The sequence below is a fragment of the Dermacentor andersoni genome, chromosome 3, assembly GCF_023375885.2.
Source record: "Dermacentor andersoni chromosome 3, qqDerAnde1_hic_scaffold, whole genome shotgun sequence".
NCBI lineage: Eukaryota > Metazoa > Arthropoda > Arachnida > Ixodida > Ixodidae > Dermacentor > Dermacentor andersoni.
Genome location: NC_092816.1, coordinates 26,629,740 through 26,648,873, shown reverse-complemented (window position 1 = coordinate 26,648,873; position 19,134 = coordinate 26,629,740). Strand labels below are relative to the sequence as shown.

General features: G+C 50.4%; 1 protein-coding gene across 2 annotated transcripts in view; it reads right to left on the bottom strand.

Moving 5' to 3' along the window:
• Positions 1-19,134, bottom strand: part of spen (split ends) — a 198,380-nt gene that overhangs the window by 3,865 nt on the left and 175,381 nt on the right. For both annotated transcript variants that reach the window (XM_050168424.2, XM_050168426.3), the window contains exons 11-16: positions 10,855-19,133; positions 8,460-10,141; positions 7,192-7,860; positions 5,383-6,369; positions 4,400-4,600; positions 2,930-3,088 (exon numbers count right to left, since the gene is read on the bottom strand). In XM_050168424.2, coding sequence (XP_050024381.2) covers positions 2,930-3,088; positions 4,400-4,600; positions 5,383-6,369; positions 7,192-7,860; positions 8,460-10,141; positions 10,855-19,133 — 11,977 coding nt within the window. The remainder of the gene's footprint in view (positions 1-2,929; positions 3,089-4,399; positions 4,601-5,382; positions 6,370-7,191; positions 7,861-8,459; positions 10,142-10,854; position 19,134) is intronic.

The following is a 19,134-nucleotide window of genomic DNA, read 5'->3' as shown; positions in this document are numbered from 1 at the left end:
CATACCATTTATAAAATCACTTTATTGACGAAACTAGCTTAGTTTCGCATAAATTAGTCCTGCATTTTCTTCTGCTTGGGCAATTTCGCTGCCTGCGACGCACGCACTTCCCCACGATGTCTAAGGAGTCCGAGCAGCTGAGGCCGCAACCTTCCGCATTCGCGCAGAAGCACCGGACTAATGCGAGTGCATCAATCACTTCGGAGGATGTGGGCAAAGGACCGTAGTTGCTTTCCTCAACGTGCCTACTTTCATTTGTGCTCGGTACGATGTCGACGATGTAGTCTTCGTTTCGGGATCCACCGTCGTCGCGACACCATCATCTGCACTCACAAACTCGTCCACCGTTGATTCGAATGTCCCGGAAATTTTGACAGCTCGCTCCAAACTTCGGCAACACCGGCAACGGCTTCGTCGCATTCTTCAGAATTTACAGTCATCACCGAGCATGCGGAAACCGGCACGTATGAAGAACGCCTTGTACACGGCCGTGCGTACGCGTCGGGCGCCATTGGGCACCGGGTTGCGAGTCTGGCCACTTTAGCCCTAATCGTGCTGAGAGTGCTCCTCGAAATTTTGCACGCTGCGGGGGATATCGCGTTCGACGCGATTTATGATTTCGATCTTCACGGCGAAAGGCGAATTCTGCCGCTTCATCACGGCAACACTGCGGGAGAAGGCCCACAAGGCGCAAACACGATAATCCAGAGAAGCAGCCAGACAACTCGCACTTTCGCCATCTTGCACGAAGAGTGCACAAGAGCCTCTGATTGGCTGTCTGAGCAAGCGCTGTAGGCGGGCCAGGATCATTTTTTGCTGGGGAGTGTCGATAGATAGTGATCTAAAGAAAGGAAGGACGCTTGATTCTGCAACCCGTGAGGGAGCACGGCGAAGCGTCGTCAGGGGAGAGGGAAGTGAAAGATGATAGAGAAAGAGGGAGGATAATAGACTTCACTATGCGCGACAGGGGGAGTGTCGACGGCTCGCCCGAACAGCCCGAGGCAGCGCGGTCACGGTAGGGAGAGCGGTTGGATGGAGCCGCGCCGCCGGGTTTCCCCGCTACCGCGAGGGAAAGCAAACTTCTGGGGGCACTTTTCCGCCGCTTGACGTTCAATATATCAGGAGTCACTGCAATATTTGTTCGATGTAAGCGTAATTTTTGCTATATATACTCATTGTAACTATACCGTGACCAGAAATTGTTCGATATATAGAATAATTCGATGTAAACGGGTTCGATGTAGTCGGGTTCGACTGTAATGCATAATAAAATTTGCATAAGACAGTGCATTCTATGAAATGCATGCTATGTATCGGAAAACACTTGAAGGCACTAGAGACAACACGGGCACCATACCTCATGCGTGTTTTGTCCCCGTTTCTAGTACTGTGAAGTGTTTTCGAGGTGTGTGGCCAACTCGGTCCAATTCAAGATATTACATGCAATGTAACCACATCTATTCTTTTAGGAGATTATTTACCTCCACAAAGAGTCAAACAAGCCTTTGCTGAAGATGAGCTCTGTCTGCTGTTCATCAATGATGCAAGCACCCAAAACACACACTTCCATGGATCAGATGGGACAAATGTACAAGAGTGTATTTATGAGTTACTTCAACTTTCTGCTGCTACGTTACACATTTTAAATTGTATGCAACTAAGACAATTGAAACTATGACAGCCTCTACATCACTACTTTCATTATAGCGGTAACACTAGTTCACCAATCAAGCATTTCTCAGGTCATGGCTGCAGTGCGCCGATTATCTAGTGCTCAGATTATCTAGCCACTTTTTCTAATGCTTTCGCTTTAACCCTTTGAAGGTCAATGACGTAAATATACGGCGCCGCGAACAAGTCCAAAAATGGTCGATGCCGTATATTTATGGCGCCGTCTGTAAGTTTAAAAAGCGCGCCAATTTCCTAACTTTTTCTTTTCTGTCATGTCCTGCCACTATGTGGGAATACAAGGAATTTTCCTCGCGCGCCTCCCTCTCTTGGTATACGTTGCATGGTTTGTATTAGCGCTAGTTTTCTCCGGTTCATCTATATACTACCGCTCGTGCATTGGCGCGTGGGCAGGCAGGCGGCGGTTTAGGTTTTGTTCAGTGGACGATTTCGGCTTCTTGCGCTTGCAAAACTGATGGCTATCTCATTACTAATTGCTCAAAGGGTGACCGCCTCTTTCTCGCTCGTTTAGTTCTCACGGGGGTGCACATACGAAGGATGCCACCATGCATGCATTTCCGTTGCTTTCTTTTTCTTTTTTTTTTTTTTTGACACTTGCGAAAACTAATTGCCTCTGGTTGGCGATAAGATGCAGATTAGCGGAAGTTTGTCACACGTTGTGCTTTTTTGACGGGCACACGACCACACAGTTTTCTTGAGTGCGCACACCCACGCAGTTCGATTACGCTATGGATGCACATATGAGATACTAGTGTAAGAGCAGGAACATTTAAGTCTTGCAAAATATTCTCGTGTGCGCATTTTCAAGGCCTTGAACTATGTGTATAAAAATGCATCAAATCTTTTATTTTTGTAAGTTCATTTCCTTTTTTATTGTTGTTATTCATGAATGAAGAGTACATATATACCAACGCAAAATATTTTTTTCTCATTTTACGGTCACACTCGAAAAATTGCGGTAATTTTTTTTCGAAATAGGTCCCTAAGAAGAATTGGAATCCAATAAAAAGAATCGACCCTGGGCAGTCGCATATGGTGAAAAAAATCGACCCTCGAAGGGTTAAACGAATTGTCAAGAAAAAAATATGCTATTATTGATGCCATAACAGGCCCTACATTGCCAGCTTTGTTATAGCAGTAACAAAGTTCACTGAAGCAAAGTGTAGCCAGCCAACCAAGCATTTACTGCCTCAGGGCTGCAGCACAATGGTTACTACTACTGCTTGGCTAAGATGCTCACCTGCTGAGAGCCGGGTGCAGCTGCGTTGACAATGCCAGCAGCCTGCTTCAGCTGCAGGTAATTGATGAATCCATTGCGTAGATTGTTGGACTGCTGCAGCACATCCATGTGGTCGCGTCCGCAAGGTAGTGCCAGCAGGATGCAGTGCTCGTCCAACATCTGGAACCAAAAGGCACACACGATGCAGACTCAATGCCAGTTACTTGTGGATCTTGTGGTAGCATTCAATATCTTTGATTTGTAATCCCGGTCTGTCAAAGACTGCCTGAGGCGCTACTTTCAGCCAATGAGCGTGGGAGTATGCAGCTCCTCGGATAGTCCTGGACAGACCATGACAACAAATCGAAGAAACCCACAATGAATTAATTCGTCTATAGCAATTTCACAATGCTCGGTTGAAGTGGCAAATGGGTGTCGTGTGTGTGGGGGGGGCTTTCTATCAACTATGTGGAATGCCTGCTTTAGCCACGTGGACTTGCCCGAGTGCAAGTCAAGGCTGATTGTAGCCTGGTCAATTTCACGAATAGTCGGCACTTCGTTCATGGCTACTGTTCATGCACTGGCCTTGCAACAAGACGCGGTTGACACAACGATAGGCTCGAGAGGACTGCTCACATTTCACTTTCTCACTAAAAAGACACCTGCAGGTAGCTTCTGCATGCAGAGCTAGGTGTTCTCCTACGTTCACCTTTTTTCTGTCCTCCCGTTCACCCTTACATATACTACTATTCAACAATGTTCAGGCGCTACTGGTGTACAAGATGGTTAACAGCACAGCCAATGAATGTGCTTTCAACTTCCCCCTTTAGCAATCTCACTCTCACTAGCCACAAATCTTATCTTAGGCACTCATCACTGCAATCACTGGGTTATCATTATCATCAGTGGCTGGCGCTGGTCAATGAGAAAACCTTCTCATTTGACAGAAACTTTGTGAATACAAGCCTAGATCTGCCACACAGTAGATAAGGCTAGGCTTATGCAAGACAGGACTAACCGGGAATCACTAGTTGCCTTTTTTGGTTAATTATTTGTGCGACTTATTGAATTATGAGGTCTAATATCTTAAAGCAACACAGGGGCTGAGATTTGCCACAGTAGAGGGCGCCAGACTAATTTCCATTGCCAAGGGCTATCAGCGCACACCCAATAACTTAGCTCGTGAGTGCTATTGCATTCCACCCCGGTCAAAATTCACCCACAGCACCTGGAAACTGAAACCACTACCACAAGCTCAGCAGCAGACTATGATCCTAACACAACTGTGGCAGGTTCAGTAACGTTTGCTGGCGGGCTAGTTGGTGATGCATGCTTTATAGCAGTGTTACAGCACATAAAAACTTAGAAAACAAGGGACAGGACAGCAGTCCTGTACCTTCCTGTTTTTTCCCTAGATTTGTGTGGGCTGTAACACTGCTACAAAGAGTGCATTTCCATATCACTGGATATGGAAATGGCAATGAAACTCACCTGCATTTTTCGAGCTACTCCTTCCAGCTGGGTCTGCTCAAGCCGCATCCGCTGTGCGATGCGGACTGGTGGCGTGCAGCCGTCGGTCATAGGTGGAAGTGATGCGACAGCAATCCTCGAGTTGCCCGAAACGAAGTGCATTTGAACGGCTGCTTGGTCGTTCTTTAGGGCTAGCAGACCTTGCCACATGACAGGGTAGCGCTGCACACACAAGATTAGTGTTTCAGTAATCAGTGAGAGCACTTTAACTCATTAAGGAGAAAAGTTGTTATTAGTTTCGTTTCAGTGAGAACTGGTAAGCTAGTTTGCTCTCTACATCACGTTTAAAAACTAAGAAGCCGTAAACATAGAATTCAAAGGCAAGAAACTTGAAGACACTGCACACAGAGAAAGCAATTTTAAGGCCTTTCTGTATCACCTTTTTGTCATTGTGTTCAATGTTAAGCATGGTCTCTACACAATCTCTATGCTGGTTTTATGAACTATGGTGGCATAGCACACCTTTTATTTAGAAGTGTGCAGCTTACCACAGCAGGTTTAACTGCAAGCTACAGTATACTTGCACAGTAAGGATGTGGAACAAGAGGATTTAACATAGCATAGGTTCAAGTGCCTGTGTCATCTCTTTCTTTGTATCCTTCTTCTAATCTTATTCCTTTTCCGTTATGACACCTTACCAACTAACCCAGGTGATGATCCTTCTATAGCATAGAACTATATCATCTACCCTTGTCCCTGTGTATGCGTAGTAAGTGCCCAAGTGTGGATTATGCGGAGGCCCATAAGTCCATCCAGTCCAGCTTCCATCATTTAATTTACATGTGACAACACAATGCATTACATGGTCACAATCAGTTTTGAAATGTACACTCGTATCTGTAAATGCTAGAATTTCTTTTCTGCTATGTACAACAGTGATTGCTAAATGTGAAGTCTAGCAAAAAGATGCCATTATGCAGGTGGACAGGCTGCTGTGTGCGTACCTGTAATAGGAAAGAGTCTCCCTGTGGAGGCACTTGGCTGGCGTGCGGTGGCGTCTGGGGCTGAGACCTGGGCGCAGCAGGTGGCGGTGCCAAGGCATGTGCGGGGGGTGGCCCATGGTGCAAAGGCGCCTCGAGGCCCGTCTGGCGTCGCTCGAATGGAACCCCCTTTTTGGGCACGTCGGCCTCCTTCTTGAGGGCCAACGCACCACCAGGTGAGTGAAGGAAGGGCGGTGAGCCCCCCAGACCCCCCGTTGGTTCGTGGAAGCCCTGGTGGGCAGCAGGGGGCTTGGGGGGCTCGTCCGAGGAGGGACCCTTGTCTGTGGGCCCGAGGTGACCGGCCCCCCGCAGACCGTAGGGGCTGGCCACCGCGGGTGAGTCCGTCACTCGCTCCTGCGGTGAGGAGGCCACCCTGGGGCTCGTCTGTCGCAATGGTGGGAACGGTGGCCGCAGCAGCTCCTTGCTGGGAACATCTTTGGGTGCTCCCTCGGCTAAGGTGGGTTCTGCGTCGCTTCCTTTGAGGGGTGGTGGTGGACGGCTTTCCTTGGTTACACCCTCGCGAGGCTCGGGTGGCGCTCGGAATCCACCGGGCGGGTATGCAAATCGCAGCCCTTGAGCTTCGGGTGGCAGGGCATAGTGAGGGTGCTGCTGCGCTGCTGCATACAGCATCTGCTGGTGGTGCATGTAGGCCGAGAGGTCCGGCGTGTGCATGCCTAGGTGGCCTGCCACCAGCAGTTGCTGACCAGGTGAAGGGCGGAGGTGCAGCAGCTCTTGGGGCGGTGTGGCAGATTGGCTGGGGCCACCGACGTGCAAGCTTGCTCCCGGTCGCCCCAGTGGCCCGCCTCCCATGTACTGCGAAGCAGCTACAGCCAGCTGGTAGTTCTTGTGCTGCTGCATCAGATGTGGATTCTGCAGAAGCTCGGCTATCACGCCTCCGCCTGGTGGAGCCACCCCAGTTGAGCCTCCAGTGGCAGCATGCGAGCTTCCAGGCTGTAAATGTGGGAATCGACTGAAATCAGCATTTTGTGCCTAGTGAGCTACACAAGCTGATGTTGGCAGTCTGCCCCTATTACCTACACCAGAAAGTGCCCATCGAAACCCTCTTAGTTCTTTCTATAAAAGCTACACCGTATTTCACAAGGCCTTTTTATTCAGTGCTACAGACTGTACACAGTGCCAGAATTTGTGGCAGTCACGTAAATGCTATTATGACATGATAATTCGAGAGTCAATCATAGGTGACTGACCAGTCTCATTATTATTTTTTCGATGTTCTCTGCTGTGAGCAGAGAGAGCTGAAAAACTAGAAACACATGATCGAGCCTGTACTGTATTTTTGCATGTCATTTTAATTTTTCTAAGCCTTAGACCTGTTTCCTCTCTGATATACATCGCTCTCTTCTCGTCTTTTAATGTTACTCCTAACATTCTTCGTTCTATCGCTCTTGGTGCAGTGCTTAACTTGTTCTAGAGCTTCTTTGTCAACCTCCAAGTTTCTGCCCCATATGTTAGCACCGGTAGAATGCATTGATTGTACACTGTTCTTTTCAATGATAGTGGTAAGCTTCCAGTCAGGATCTGGCCATGTCTGCCGTATGCATTCTAACCCATTCTTATTCTTCTGTAAGTTTCCTTCTCATGATCAGGGTCCCTTGTCATGAGGAGGAAATTTACAGAAGAATAAAAATGGGCTGGAATGTATGGAGCAAATGACAATGCAACCACAAAACAGGTATACGCTGTTGTTAAATAGTACATGTGAATCACTCTGGGCTATGAGAACCAAAAAAAAGGCGTTTGAGCTAGACTAACCATGCCTGAGGGCTCGTAGCCCCCGAACGGTGGCTGCAGGAAGCCGCCCGTCTGTTTGGCTGCATGCTGCATTCCTGACATGGTCCCCTTGGATCCAACTGGTGTCCTCGGTTCGTGGATCTTTGTGGGCGCTTGGGTCATGATGGCAGGACCCTGCTGTTGTGGAAGGCCTTGGCTTCTGCTTGGCACGACTCCCTCCACCAAGGTCAGCTGGCGTGGCACAGGGGCTGGAGGTGTGCGAGATGCTGGGCCCACACGTCCCACAGCCTGCGATGGCATGGCGAAGCCCTCGGCCTTGATGTGACTCGTGGCAACCACGTGCGGCTGCTGCGGCGGCGACTGAAGGTGTTGGGCCACCGACACTGGCACACCCTTGATCTCGCCTGGGTGGTGTGGAGGGTGCAAGCCTGGACCTTGCTGCTGTTGCTGTTGCTGGTGCTGGTGCTGCTGCTGCGGTGGCTGTAGTGGCTGGTGGTGGTGTTGAGACACCTTGTGCTGGGAAGCCTGCTGCTGAGGCACCTGATGCTGCTGTTGCTGCTGCAGCAGTTGCTGGTGGGGTGATGGTACGTGCAGCTGCGAGTGCTGCTGTGGATGTGACTGGTGTGGCTGAAGGTGCTGCTGTGGGTGATGGTGGGGCTGCTGTGCCACTGGCAGCTGTGTTGGTGGACCCTGAAGAAAAAGAAATTGAAAAAAAAAATATGAGAAACACGAGAAAATTACCAAAGACAAAGGACTCCCAGTATATAACCTTCATATACTAGAATTTAGCTATAATCTGTGGTGACATATTAATCTGGAGTTCCCTTTATTAAGAGAAGATCACATTTCATATCTTGATTTCTAAGTATGTAAATTACTGACAGCTTTCTACATTCTTGTTATGCAATGCTAGGAGACTACCGAGCGTGTGCAGCACCATACTTTCTTGCCCAAATCTGTAGGCATAAAATTTTGTTAAAAATTTTCCCATATTCAATATTCGGCTTTCTTTTTTATTCGATTCAATATTCAATTTGAAATATACTATTTGGTGTTCGCACGCCCCTCCTTTTTTCTTCTGTAATGTCGCGCATCACTCTGCAATGTAATTTTGGGAAATTCCCGACGTCTTATGCTGCTTTGATCCTTTGTGCGCAGAACATGGGCCACTGGCACAATCACTATACAAGTACAACAGATTTCCATAACAAAGCCTACATTTGTGTAGCCCATCAGAGACTGTGCAAAATGCACAAACTCTGCATGCATAATAAGCATGGACTGCTCACCTCCATCTTTGGCTGGTTGCAGTGCACTTGTGCCGAGTTGGGTCCTCCAACCATTGCATGTGCAGGACCAGGCATCTTGGTGGCTGCTTCCTGCTGTGGCAGCGATGGTGTCCGTACCACTGAAGAGTGCACACCCCTCGCCAGATGCTGTTGTCCTGCCAGGCTAGTAGTGAATGACGGTGGGTACTGGGGTCCAATGGGCGGACGGGCTCCCACCCACATGCCTAGCGGAGGCTGACCCAGGGACATGGAGGGCTGTCCAAGAGACACTGGAGGTTGACAGAGAGATACGGGGGTCTGCCCCACAGACACGGCTGGCTGCCCTACTGACACCGATGGCTGTCCTAGTGAAACCGGGGGTTGGCCTAGCGACATGGACGGTTGTCCCATAGACACAGCTGGGGGCTGCCCCAGAGACACTGGGGGCTGTCCCACTGGCGGCAGTGACAGTCCCTTGGCACCGACAAAGTGAGCCGGCATGGCTCCTGTTGGCACTGATGTGCTAATTGGCATGCTACTGGGTGCCTGTTGCTCAGGAATCTTTATGGCTGCCACAGCAGGGCCAACAGGCATCTCAGATGGCTTGCTCACAGCTGCCTCTGGCCGCATGTGAGCAGCAGACACCTTCTGCAGCTCTGATGGTAACATGGTTGTAACAACTGCTTGTGGAGCAGGTCTGCCGTGGATTACAGGGCCTTGCAAGATCCCATGGCTCTTCGCAGCACCAGCATGTGCCAATACGGGCGGTCGCTGGATAAGTTCAAGGGGAGGTTTGGCTTCCTTCAATTGCGCTTTTGTGTCGCCCGCAGCATTGGACTGAGGTGGAATTGTCCACGACGGAGTGCTTGCTTCTACTGAAGAACTGGCAGGTGCTGGTTTGCTCTCTACGACATTCGAAGCTGTCTGTTGGCTTTGCGGCTTCACAATTCTTGACAGAGCTTCGCTGTCAGATGCTGCTGCTGGGACTGCTGCTGCCGCCGCCGCCGCTACTGAGGGTTCTCCATTTTTATTTACAGGTGTCAGGAAGCCAGTGACAGGGTCAATGAGCTCTGTTGGGCTCTGTCGTGAGTCACTGTCTTCAGTTTCACACAGTCCTGCAGAGGCTTTTGTTTTCTGCTCATCCTTGACAGCCACTTGTTCGGGCCTCGTTGGTGGCGCAGTAAGCGTTGCCTGCAAGGCTTCTGCTTGAGTTGCTTCTGGCCGAGACTGTTGCTGCAAGGACAGGTCTTCTTTGGAGGGTTCAACTTCATGGGTAGGTTCTTCCTTCACTCCTGTGTCCTTTGACATTTCTGCCTTTGCAGCAGATCGTGTGAACCTGAAGGATCGCAGAGACATCTTAGATTCTGGCTTGCTAGTGTGCTCTGCATCAGTTACTGAACTCAACGTTTCTACTGCTGGTGGTGGTGGTGGTGGTGGTGGTGGTGGTGGTGGCGGTGGTGGAAGAACGATAGTAGAAACAGGTGCAACAGATTTGTTCTCCTCAATGTTATCCTTGACTTTGTTGTCTGAAATAACAAGCACTGGGGTTTCATTCTTGGTTTTTGTGACTTCAGCGGTGCCCTCTGGCTCGGCCTTTGATGACACTTCCTCGTTCCGCCTACTTGACCTGGTTCTTCGAGCAGCTCGGGTCATTGGCCCTTCAGAGTGCAAGTCACCTTCATCTTCCGGTGCCTTGAAGTGTCCTGTGAGGTTCAGCAAATGTACGACCAGCCTTACTCATCTGTACCTTATGCCAGCTCAAAAAGTTATGACAGTGGCTGCAGCACTATTCTACTAGATAAATGTAACTGTGAATCACGTGCTTGCACACACAGTCAAGCCTGCTGATAACAAATGTCGCTCGTTGCTTAGTTTGGCTAAGTCTGATAGCAGGAAAAGCTTTTGACTATTGAGAACACCTAGGCAAGCAAAGCCTAATAACAGCAGACCCCATTACTGGAATTCTAATATAATAAAATTTTACACATAGTAGTAACAACAAAAATGTCTCCTGGAGCAATCAGCAGGCCTGAAACAAAAGCTTACGGTATTAACTAGCAAGAAACCCCAGCACATGTGGCAGTCTTCTGACGAAGTTTCCATTCAGCTATCATCACTACCAAAGTTAACAAGGTGTGTCACTGAGCTCGCTATATAATATGTTAAAGTTTTTTGGCAAGCCTGCTTAACTAGCTGCTGTCTCAACTGAATGTTTTTGATGAGTGCTTCTGCAGTGTTCATGAACACAGTTGAGGATTCAACAGGGGTTTTCAGTGAGTCCATTTGCAGTAAAGCTCCGAATGCAGTGAGCACTTTGCTCAGTCCTTACTAATTAACTAAAACAGCTCTTCACAATAGGAAGCGTCATGACAGGGCATCAAAAGAGCCTGCAGTAAGTAAGCATAAAGAGCCTTACCTTTGACTACATCTTCAATGGTCTCATCAATGGTGGTCTTATTGGCCTGCGACATGAGCCGAGCTGACTTCCTGGTCTTGATCTGATGTGCATCGGATGGTTCTTGCTTGGCGGGTGGCACCTTCTCCTGCCGAGTGTCGTCCCCAGCGACTGCTTCTGATGTCTTAACCACTTCAGCTGTGCTGGATGAGCTGCCATCATGGCCGTCTTTCTGGTGCAGACGGATAGTGATAGAGATCTTGCCATGCTGACTCAGCTCGGTGACATACTCCTTGGTGCTAGCCTCCTTGTCTTCATGATGGAAGGCCTTGTGCTTGCTCTCGTCGTGCCGCTTCTCATGCTGTGACTCGTGAGCTTTGACCTCGTGTGCCTTGACCTCGTATACCTTGACCTCATTGGTCTTGGCGTCGCTTGCTTTGGCATCATGGGCCTTGGTGTCATAAGTCTTGACAGTCTCGCTGGTCTTGCTGTCATGAACCTTGCCATCATGGCTCTTGATGTCGTGCATTCTACTGGCATCATGAGATCTCAGCTCATGAGTCTTGGTCTCGTGTAGCCTGGCATCGTGAGCATTAGACTCTTGGAGCTTGCCTTCGAAGGCTGGACACTCGGCGGGTCTCAACTCGTGCGTCTTGCTTTCATCATGGATGGCGTGGTCGGCAGTCTTTGGGGTGGCCTCTATGTGCCTCTCGAGGTGCTTCTCGGGTGCCACTTGCCAATCAGTACCCCCGAACTGGGTCTCCTCTTCATCTTCAGAATCCTTGAACTCGTACACGTCATAGGCACTGGCTGTACTGCCCTTCGTCAACTTGTGTTCATGCACTGCTGTGCCTTGCCGCGTGCAAATGAAGAGTGGTCGTTCTTTCTGCTTATCTGCATCCTTGAAATCGTGCTCTTCACTTCTCAGATCAGATGTTTTGTCAAGAACAGGTGATATGCGACCTGGATGATGCTCACCAGAGCTCTTCTTCTTTCGACCTCTCCTCTTTTTCGGTTCCTCTTTGTATGGATCCATGCAGAAGTCGCCAAGCTTCTCTTCGGGTAGGGTGTTGTCTGCACCATGACCACCAGCGAGGCTTGCAGCCGGAGCAGCAGATGATTCAGTGCTCTCTTTGGATGTACTGCTGTCAAATGAGAGCCTCAGCCGTTCTTCGTCATGGTGTTGTGCTTCACCTCCAATCTGCAGTGACTCAGCCTCCAAACTGCCAACTTCATTCTTGACTTCGCCTGATGGGAATGTAGGTGCATCTTCTGTTTCGGACAGCGTGTTCTCAATATTATCTGACCTTAGGCAGCGCCGCACTTTGTCAGCCGATGTGGCACGGCCTCTCCTTGCAGGAACTTTTGGGACATCAGCAACTTCCAGGCGAGGTACAGAGGCCCTCCTTGATTTTGTCTTGCGTCCCTTGCGGCTCCCTGTTTTGCGCTTGACACCTTCTGTTCCTGCTACCGCGGGCTCGGTGGAATGTGCTGGAGTTTCTTCTGCTGAAAGAGTGTTGTCCAGCTGTTCGCCAGAAGAGTCAGCTTCCTGGTGCACTACTTCGTCCTGCTCACCCTCCTGAGCATCACCAGTTCCAACTGGAGAACTAAGGGTCTCAATGATATCAAGAATTGGTGCACGGTGAGACATGTCGTCAAACATCTCTTGATCCTTACTACTGTCATTCTCTATCGGGACCTCAGTCTGGTGTATACTGCTTGGCCTTGAGTCTGCTGTATCCTCGTTGTTCTCTTCCACCATTTCCATGTCTTCAGCTTTTTCTTTGGGTTCAGCCGCAACGTCAGAAGCAAGTGCAGTCTGGGCATCGTTCAATTCTTCCTGCTTTGTAACTTGGAGAGCCTTATGCTGTGGTGACGTGCTTGGCTCATCATTCAACATTTCAGCTGGAGTTTTTGTGACATCTGCAGGCTTCTCCTCTACAGACTCCTCTGTAGAAGGAAGAAGGGTGCTTTCTGTGAGCGACGGCCTTGGTTCTTCCTTGACAGGTTGGTATGAGTCGGCTGGAAGGGATTCTTCTGGCTGTTCGTACCTCTTGTCACCAACAAACTGGTGTTCTTCGTCTGTATCGGACAGAAGTCGCTGACTGGCACTCTCGGCTCTTGAACTTCGCCGCCGCTTTCGCTTGAGCCTCTGCTTTTCGGGCTTAGCTGCTGTGGTTCCAGCAATGTCAGACTCTTCTGTTGATGTAGTGTGCCCTTCTGGTTGCAGTGCAGCTCTTGTGAGATCGGGAAGCTCTTTGGGTGGCACCATGCTTGGTTCAGGTTCTTTAGCATCAATGAGCAAAGGTGGCTCTGATGTTACATCCTTCGTTGGCTCTTCCTCAGCATTTTCACATGTGGAGGACTCCTCAATGGGACCTTCTGCAGTCTTTTCCAAGAGCTCTTCATGTTGTTCACTTTGAGGTTGCTCTTGCTGGTGTTGTAGTTGCTGCGGCTGCTGTTGTGGTGGCTGTGGCTGTGGCTGTTGCAAAGACTGCAGAGCGTCTGTGAACTCAAGGGCACCACCAGATTCCCTGCTTTCCTCTTGTGTGAGATCTGGCATAGATGTGTCTATTTGGAGGGAGCTCGAGCTCTCATCAGGCAGCAAAAAGCTCATAGACTCCTCGTGCTGTTGCTGGTGATGCTGCACCATAGGGTCAAGGTAGTCAGGCTCCTTTGGAAGTTCCGGGGCAGAGATACCGTCGTTCCCCATTTCTTGGAGCAGGGCATAAACTGCCAGGTCGTCCTCCATCTTCCTTGGGCTGTCAAGCTCATACGTGTTCTGCTCTTTGTCGTCGATCTTGAACTGCTCTGGCACGTCGTGGCTGAGGTAGTGCGGTGACTCCGAATGGCGGCTTGGCAACTCCTCCGTTGCTACCAGGCTAGAATAGCTGCTATCTTTTGCTGAGGACACATCCAGAACATCGTTCTTGGGCTCCTTCTGGGGCGCAACGTCATCGTAAACCTTCTCGTCTTTCATATGCCATGAGTCCCTGCCCGACGAAAACAGCTCCTCCTCAAGTCGCTTTGTTTCCTTAGCGGCTTCTTCTTCAAAGTGCCTTTCTGCCTGCAGTGGCTTCTCTTCCCTCCTCAGCACATTGTCTCCGTCACCAAACGTGCTGGTCTCCTCAGACTGTGCCAGCAGTTCCTCTTCAAGACGCCTTGCCTCCTCTGCTATGTCCTCATCCAAACGAATGTCCTCAGTGAGCTTGCTGTCTTCGTCCAGTGCAGCTGGAAATGCTGGAGCAGGTTCCTCGATAGGCTCTCGCACCGGGGAACTCTGTAGGACTACATCCTCTTTGTGCTTTCGCTTCTTCTCCTTTGACTGCTTCTTTTTCTTCCTGTGTTCTTTGCTTTTCCCGTCATCCTGCCTCGAAGATGATTCCTTGTCATCATCTTCGCTAAGATGTCTTGTAGATGGTACATCGCATGTAACATCATCATAGGGCAACCTATCCATTTCGTACTCTTCCTTTTTGTCTGCAGCAGGAAACTCTTGTACTGCAGGACCTCGTGGCTCAACAGCTTCGGTCAGAGCGTCGACGATCTTGTCAAGTTCAGAGTCACTCTCTCGCTTAGCACTTGCTGCCTCTTCTCTTTCCTGCTTGATCTCCTTCACAGGGGAGAACTCTATAGCCACATTGTGTTGGCTGTCCCATGATGCCTCAGGATGCCTGTCCTTGAGCTTTTCTGTCGGCTTTGATGATGCCTCGAAGTCGTAATCTGACAGCTCTGACTTCATTTCCACATCAGAGAAAATACTTGGCTGCAGGACAGGTGGTGAATTCAGTGTTTGTTTTGGCGAGCCAATGTATTTCGAGGACACTGAAGACTCGTCTAACATTTCTCCGACATCCCAGTGTGTGTCAGACCGTTTCTGTGATGGAGCAGCCAGTGATGATGAACTGGATTTTTCTGTTGATTTCTTTTCTTTTAACTTAGATGACTTCTTAGATTTTTTCCGCTTTTTACTGGAGTGCCTTTGCCTAGAAAGTTCAGAGTCTTCTTCATGTTTGGACTCGTCAGTGTCCTTGCTTGGCCGCTTGCTTTTGCTACTACTTCTGCTCCTATGACTAACAGTTTCCTTGGGGTGGGATATGTCTGACTTGTCTCTGACATCCTCTTGTCTTGATAATCTCTGCTTGACCGACTTGCCTTCATCTGTCTTTGGATGGCACTCGTCGTCAGAGCCTTCAGCATCAGATTTGAGAATGCTAGGCTTGCGCATTGCTTTCTTCTTGAGCTCCTTTCTCTTTAGCGATCTGCTGATGTCTGCATCCGAGCTTTCTATATCAGATTTCCCATGTCGAGACTTTGTGGACTTCTCAGAGGAGTGACGCTGCTTTCGCTTTTGTTTTCGAGATGCCGCCATTAGGTGAGATGGTTCATCAGAATCTGAGGTTTCAACATCAGAAATGTCCACCTTTCTCTCCTTGCACTTGTTGAAGGCTTCCTTGTACGATTCCATCTCAGAGTCAGAGCAAAAGTCGCTGCTGTCATCGTTCTTGTTGTGTAAGAGCCGCATCGCAAACGACTGTTCGTTTTCGTCAGACGAGCTCTCGATGACCAGCTTGCGCTTCTTGGTGAGTTGTTTGGACTTGTGAGATGGAACCCTAGACTTGGTCTCGGAGTCGGAGGAGTGGTGACTAGAAAGATCCGAATCCCGATCCGAGTCCATGTCCGCAGACTTCCCCTTCTTGGCACGACTCTGCTTGAGCCGGCTGAACTTTTGCCGCATGGTTTCCATGTTTGCTTGATCTTTTAGGGTTTGGTTTTGGCTAGAACGTGCCTTCACCTTGTCGTACATGGAAAAATAGACAGGCTCATCATCCAGGAAGCAGAAGTCGGACGCCTGAGGGGCCGATGCGGAGTGGCTTTCGCTTTTGCTCTTGGACTTTGATTTTGAGTCCCTTGATTGTTCGCTTGTTGATGAAGTACGCTTTTCAGATCTAGACTTATCCTTTTCGGAACGGTCAGACCCATGCTCTTTTCGTTGCTTAGAGCTGCTGCTGCTGGTTCTGGTGTGAGACCCAGAAGAAGATCCATGCTTAGAGTCTTGGCCTTTATCTTTACTCGATTCCTTTTCCTTAGGTCGGTCCCGTGACTTTTCCCTGCTGTCCCTTGACTTAGATGACTTCTTGTCTTCTTTGCTTTTAGAGCTATCGCGTTTGGACTCGGATGACGACTTCATATCCTGCTTGTCACCAGACTCGTTTTTCGATGAGTGGGACGAATGTGATTTTTCTGTCCTCTCCGACTTGAAAGACGACGACGATGAGGATGACGACTTCTCGAGCCGCTTCTCAGATTTCTTTGAATGTGATGAGCTTGACTTGCTGGATGAGTGGCTTTTATCAAAGCTGTCTCTCTCCCGTGAGGAATGTGACAACTTTGGCCGCTTCGCTTCTGGTTCTATGGAACGTCTCTCATCTTCGCTTCGGTTCCATGTGGCTTCTGGGGGAACTTCAAGGTAGGCATCACTCGATCGCGATGATTTTGCCGAATCAGATTCGTTGCTGTCAATAGATGACACTCTCTGCTTAACTGCTGCCAGAGGAAGGGGTGCAGGTAGGTCCGAAGAGTCGTGAGAGTGCGAATCTCTCCTTTCTTTATGTGACACCGAGTTGCAAGAGGCATCAGAAGTGGCATGATGCTCCCTTAGAATGTTCTTGGAGGAAGACGACTGATACTCTTTCCTGGACTCTTTCTTAGTGCTGCTGTCTTTGTGTGCCTCTTTCTTCACACTCACTTCCTTCACAGCCGCGGGCTCCAGCTTCACCGTGCACGTCTCTCGATTCCTGCTATCTTTCCTCGTTGGAAGGTTCTCCAACCCGGGCTCTTTCTTCACAGCCAGAGGCAAAGGTGGAGCGGGAGTTCGTGGTGGACTCTGGAAGGGTTCCTGCTTGACCACAACCGGAGGAGAAGAGTCTCGCCGAAGTAACGAAGAAGCCCTTGGTGACATCACCTCTTTCTTCACCACAACCGCAGCAGGGGGTGACAAAGGCGTGGGATTTCGAGGTGGGCTCTGGAATGGTTCCTGTTTCACTGCACAGGGTGGAGAAGAGTCTCGCCGCAGTATGGAGGGTGGAACAGTCCTTGTGGGAGGAACGTCATTATAAGACGTTGCAACCATCAGCGGCACATGTTTCGGATGAGGCTCTGGTGCTGCCAGTGGGGCTGGAGCTGCAAGTGTCTGGCTTGTGGTGCACTGAGAAGGACAATTAGGAACTGTTTGGCTAGGGGACGCTCCAGGAGCAGCGGTGCTTGCATGAGTGAAGCTTGGACTAGAGGCACCCTGGGGCAGAGCAGTAGAAGTGGCAGGAGCGCACGAAGAAAAGCCCAGGGAAGGGAGTGACAGTGGAGTTGAGAACTCCTTGGCAGCTGCCTTGGTACGAAACAATGGCTTGGCACTGCTCGAGCAAAGGTCGAGCTTGACATCCTTCGGCTCATACTTCTCGTTGATGTGCTCCAGCCGCTTGGAGTCCTGGTCCAGGATGGTGGTCTTGGCCAGTAGAGTCTTCATTATCTCCGATGGCTCAGTACGAAACTCCTGAGAAAGCGCCGGAAACCTTGGCCTCTTTTTGATGTTGTACTTGTTGTAGTCGATGGTCACTGGAGCTGGTGTTTCTACTGTGCAACCTGCCATCGAAGGGCCCGTGAATGTTCGAGTGGGTCCCGTGAGGGCGTTGTATCTCTCATCGAGTGCCCGTATCTGTTCATCAAAGGACGGACGATTTGGGGAAGGCAATGAGCTCTCAGAGTCCGAAGAACTCTCGGGGAGCTTGGAATCAGAAGGGCCCTTCAGCCCTTTGGGGGATGGACTTGGGGATAGAGCCTCGGGCACCGACTCCGGCGGGATCACTTCCGCTGGCTTTTCTTCCACTGGCTTCTCAGGCCGCGCCAGGGCTTCTGGGAACATGGGTCCATTCTTGGTGTTCAAGGCACTCAGGGGTGAACAGTTGCCACGTGGGCTCTGCGAGTTGGCCATCGGGGATGCAGCCACACAAGGAGATGCCTTAGGTGAGCGCAATGCCGCTGCAAACTTGGGCAGGGGCAGGGACAGCGGGCTGGACTCACGAAAGGGTCGTGTCCGTACTGGTGGCTGTGGGTTGTCACTCGACGAGGACACCTCGTCAATACCTTCCTCACCATGTCTGTGGGCCAAGTGCGCCAGCAGGGACGCATCCTGTGAGCCCATCTCACTGTCCGTGGACGAGACCAGGCTCGGGTCGCACATCTTTGACCGGTCACCCCCCACACACAGGTCCAGCTTGTCTGAGTGCACCTTTTTTGCACGAAGGTAACTGCTCACAGTGGAGGACACCTTGTTGTGGTCAAGCTGCCGCCGTGGATCCACCTGCTTCCTTGAACTCTGCAACAATTCGCCCACCCTGACACTCGGCACTTCCACAGAAAATTTAGCCTCAAAGCTACCCGCAGTCCGACAGTTCGTGGGTAACCTCTTGGACACAACACTGGGAATGTCCTTGGCCGGTCGCGAACGGCTGGTCGCTGCACATGTGTCGGTTGGCAGACCCTTCCCCTTCTTCCTGGCAGCTCCGTCAGCGCAGGGGGAACACTCACCATCACTGGAGCTTAGAATGTCTTGCACCTGCTTCGAAAGGTACTTGCTGTCGGATCGTACAGACAGCTCTTCATCACCTTCGGCGCAGTCTGTGTCACTGCGGCTGTCCTCTGGACGTGAACCACTTGAGCTCTCCTTGAGCCCCAGTAAGCGTCTCTTGCGCTCCAGCTGTGATGGGGAATCACTTGTTGAATTAACATCCTCGTCTCTCCTCATACGACTGCTATTGCTGCTGCTGCTGCGTATCCGTTCAGCACCGGAGTCTTGAAATGCCTCCAGCTTGCTGCACACGGAAGCCAGCGGCAAATCCTTAGAGTCCGACTTTAGAGTGCTGTCTAAAGAACGTCGCCGTATGTCACGCACGTCCACAAGCATATCATCCGAATCCAAAGCCACGTCCCTAACCACTGGGCTCCGGGAGGACGACCGGCCAGGGCTAAGCCGGTGCCGCTGGGAAGGCCGCTCCTTGGACGATCCCTTCTTAGAGCCCTTGACTGATGGTGGCGGGGACCGGCTGTGATGCCGGGACTGCGGTGGTGACTGGCTGTGGTGGCTCTCCTGATCACTTGTTGAGTTGCGGTGTTTTTTGATGCTGCTGCTCGTCTTGCGGGGCGCCCAATCTGCAGCGCCCAAGACTCCATCTATGTGCTTGAGGCGCTCCGCCCGTTCGTCATACGGAGTGATATCCTCTAAGCCGTCTTCCTTGTCCGGAAACC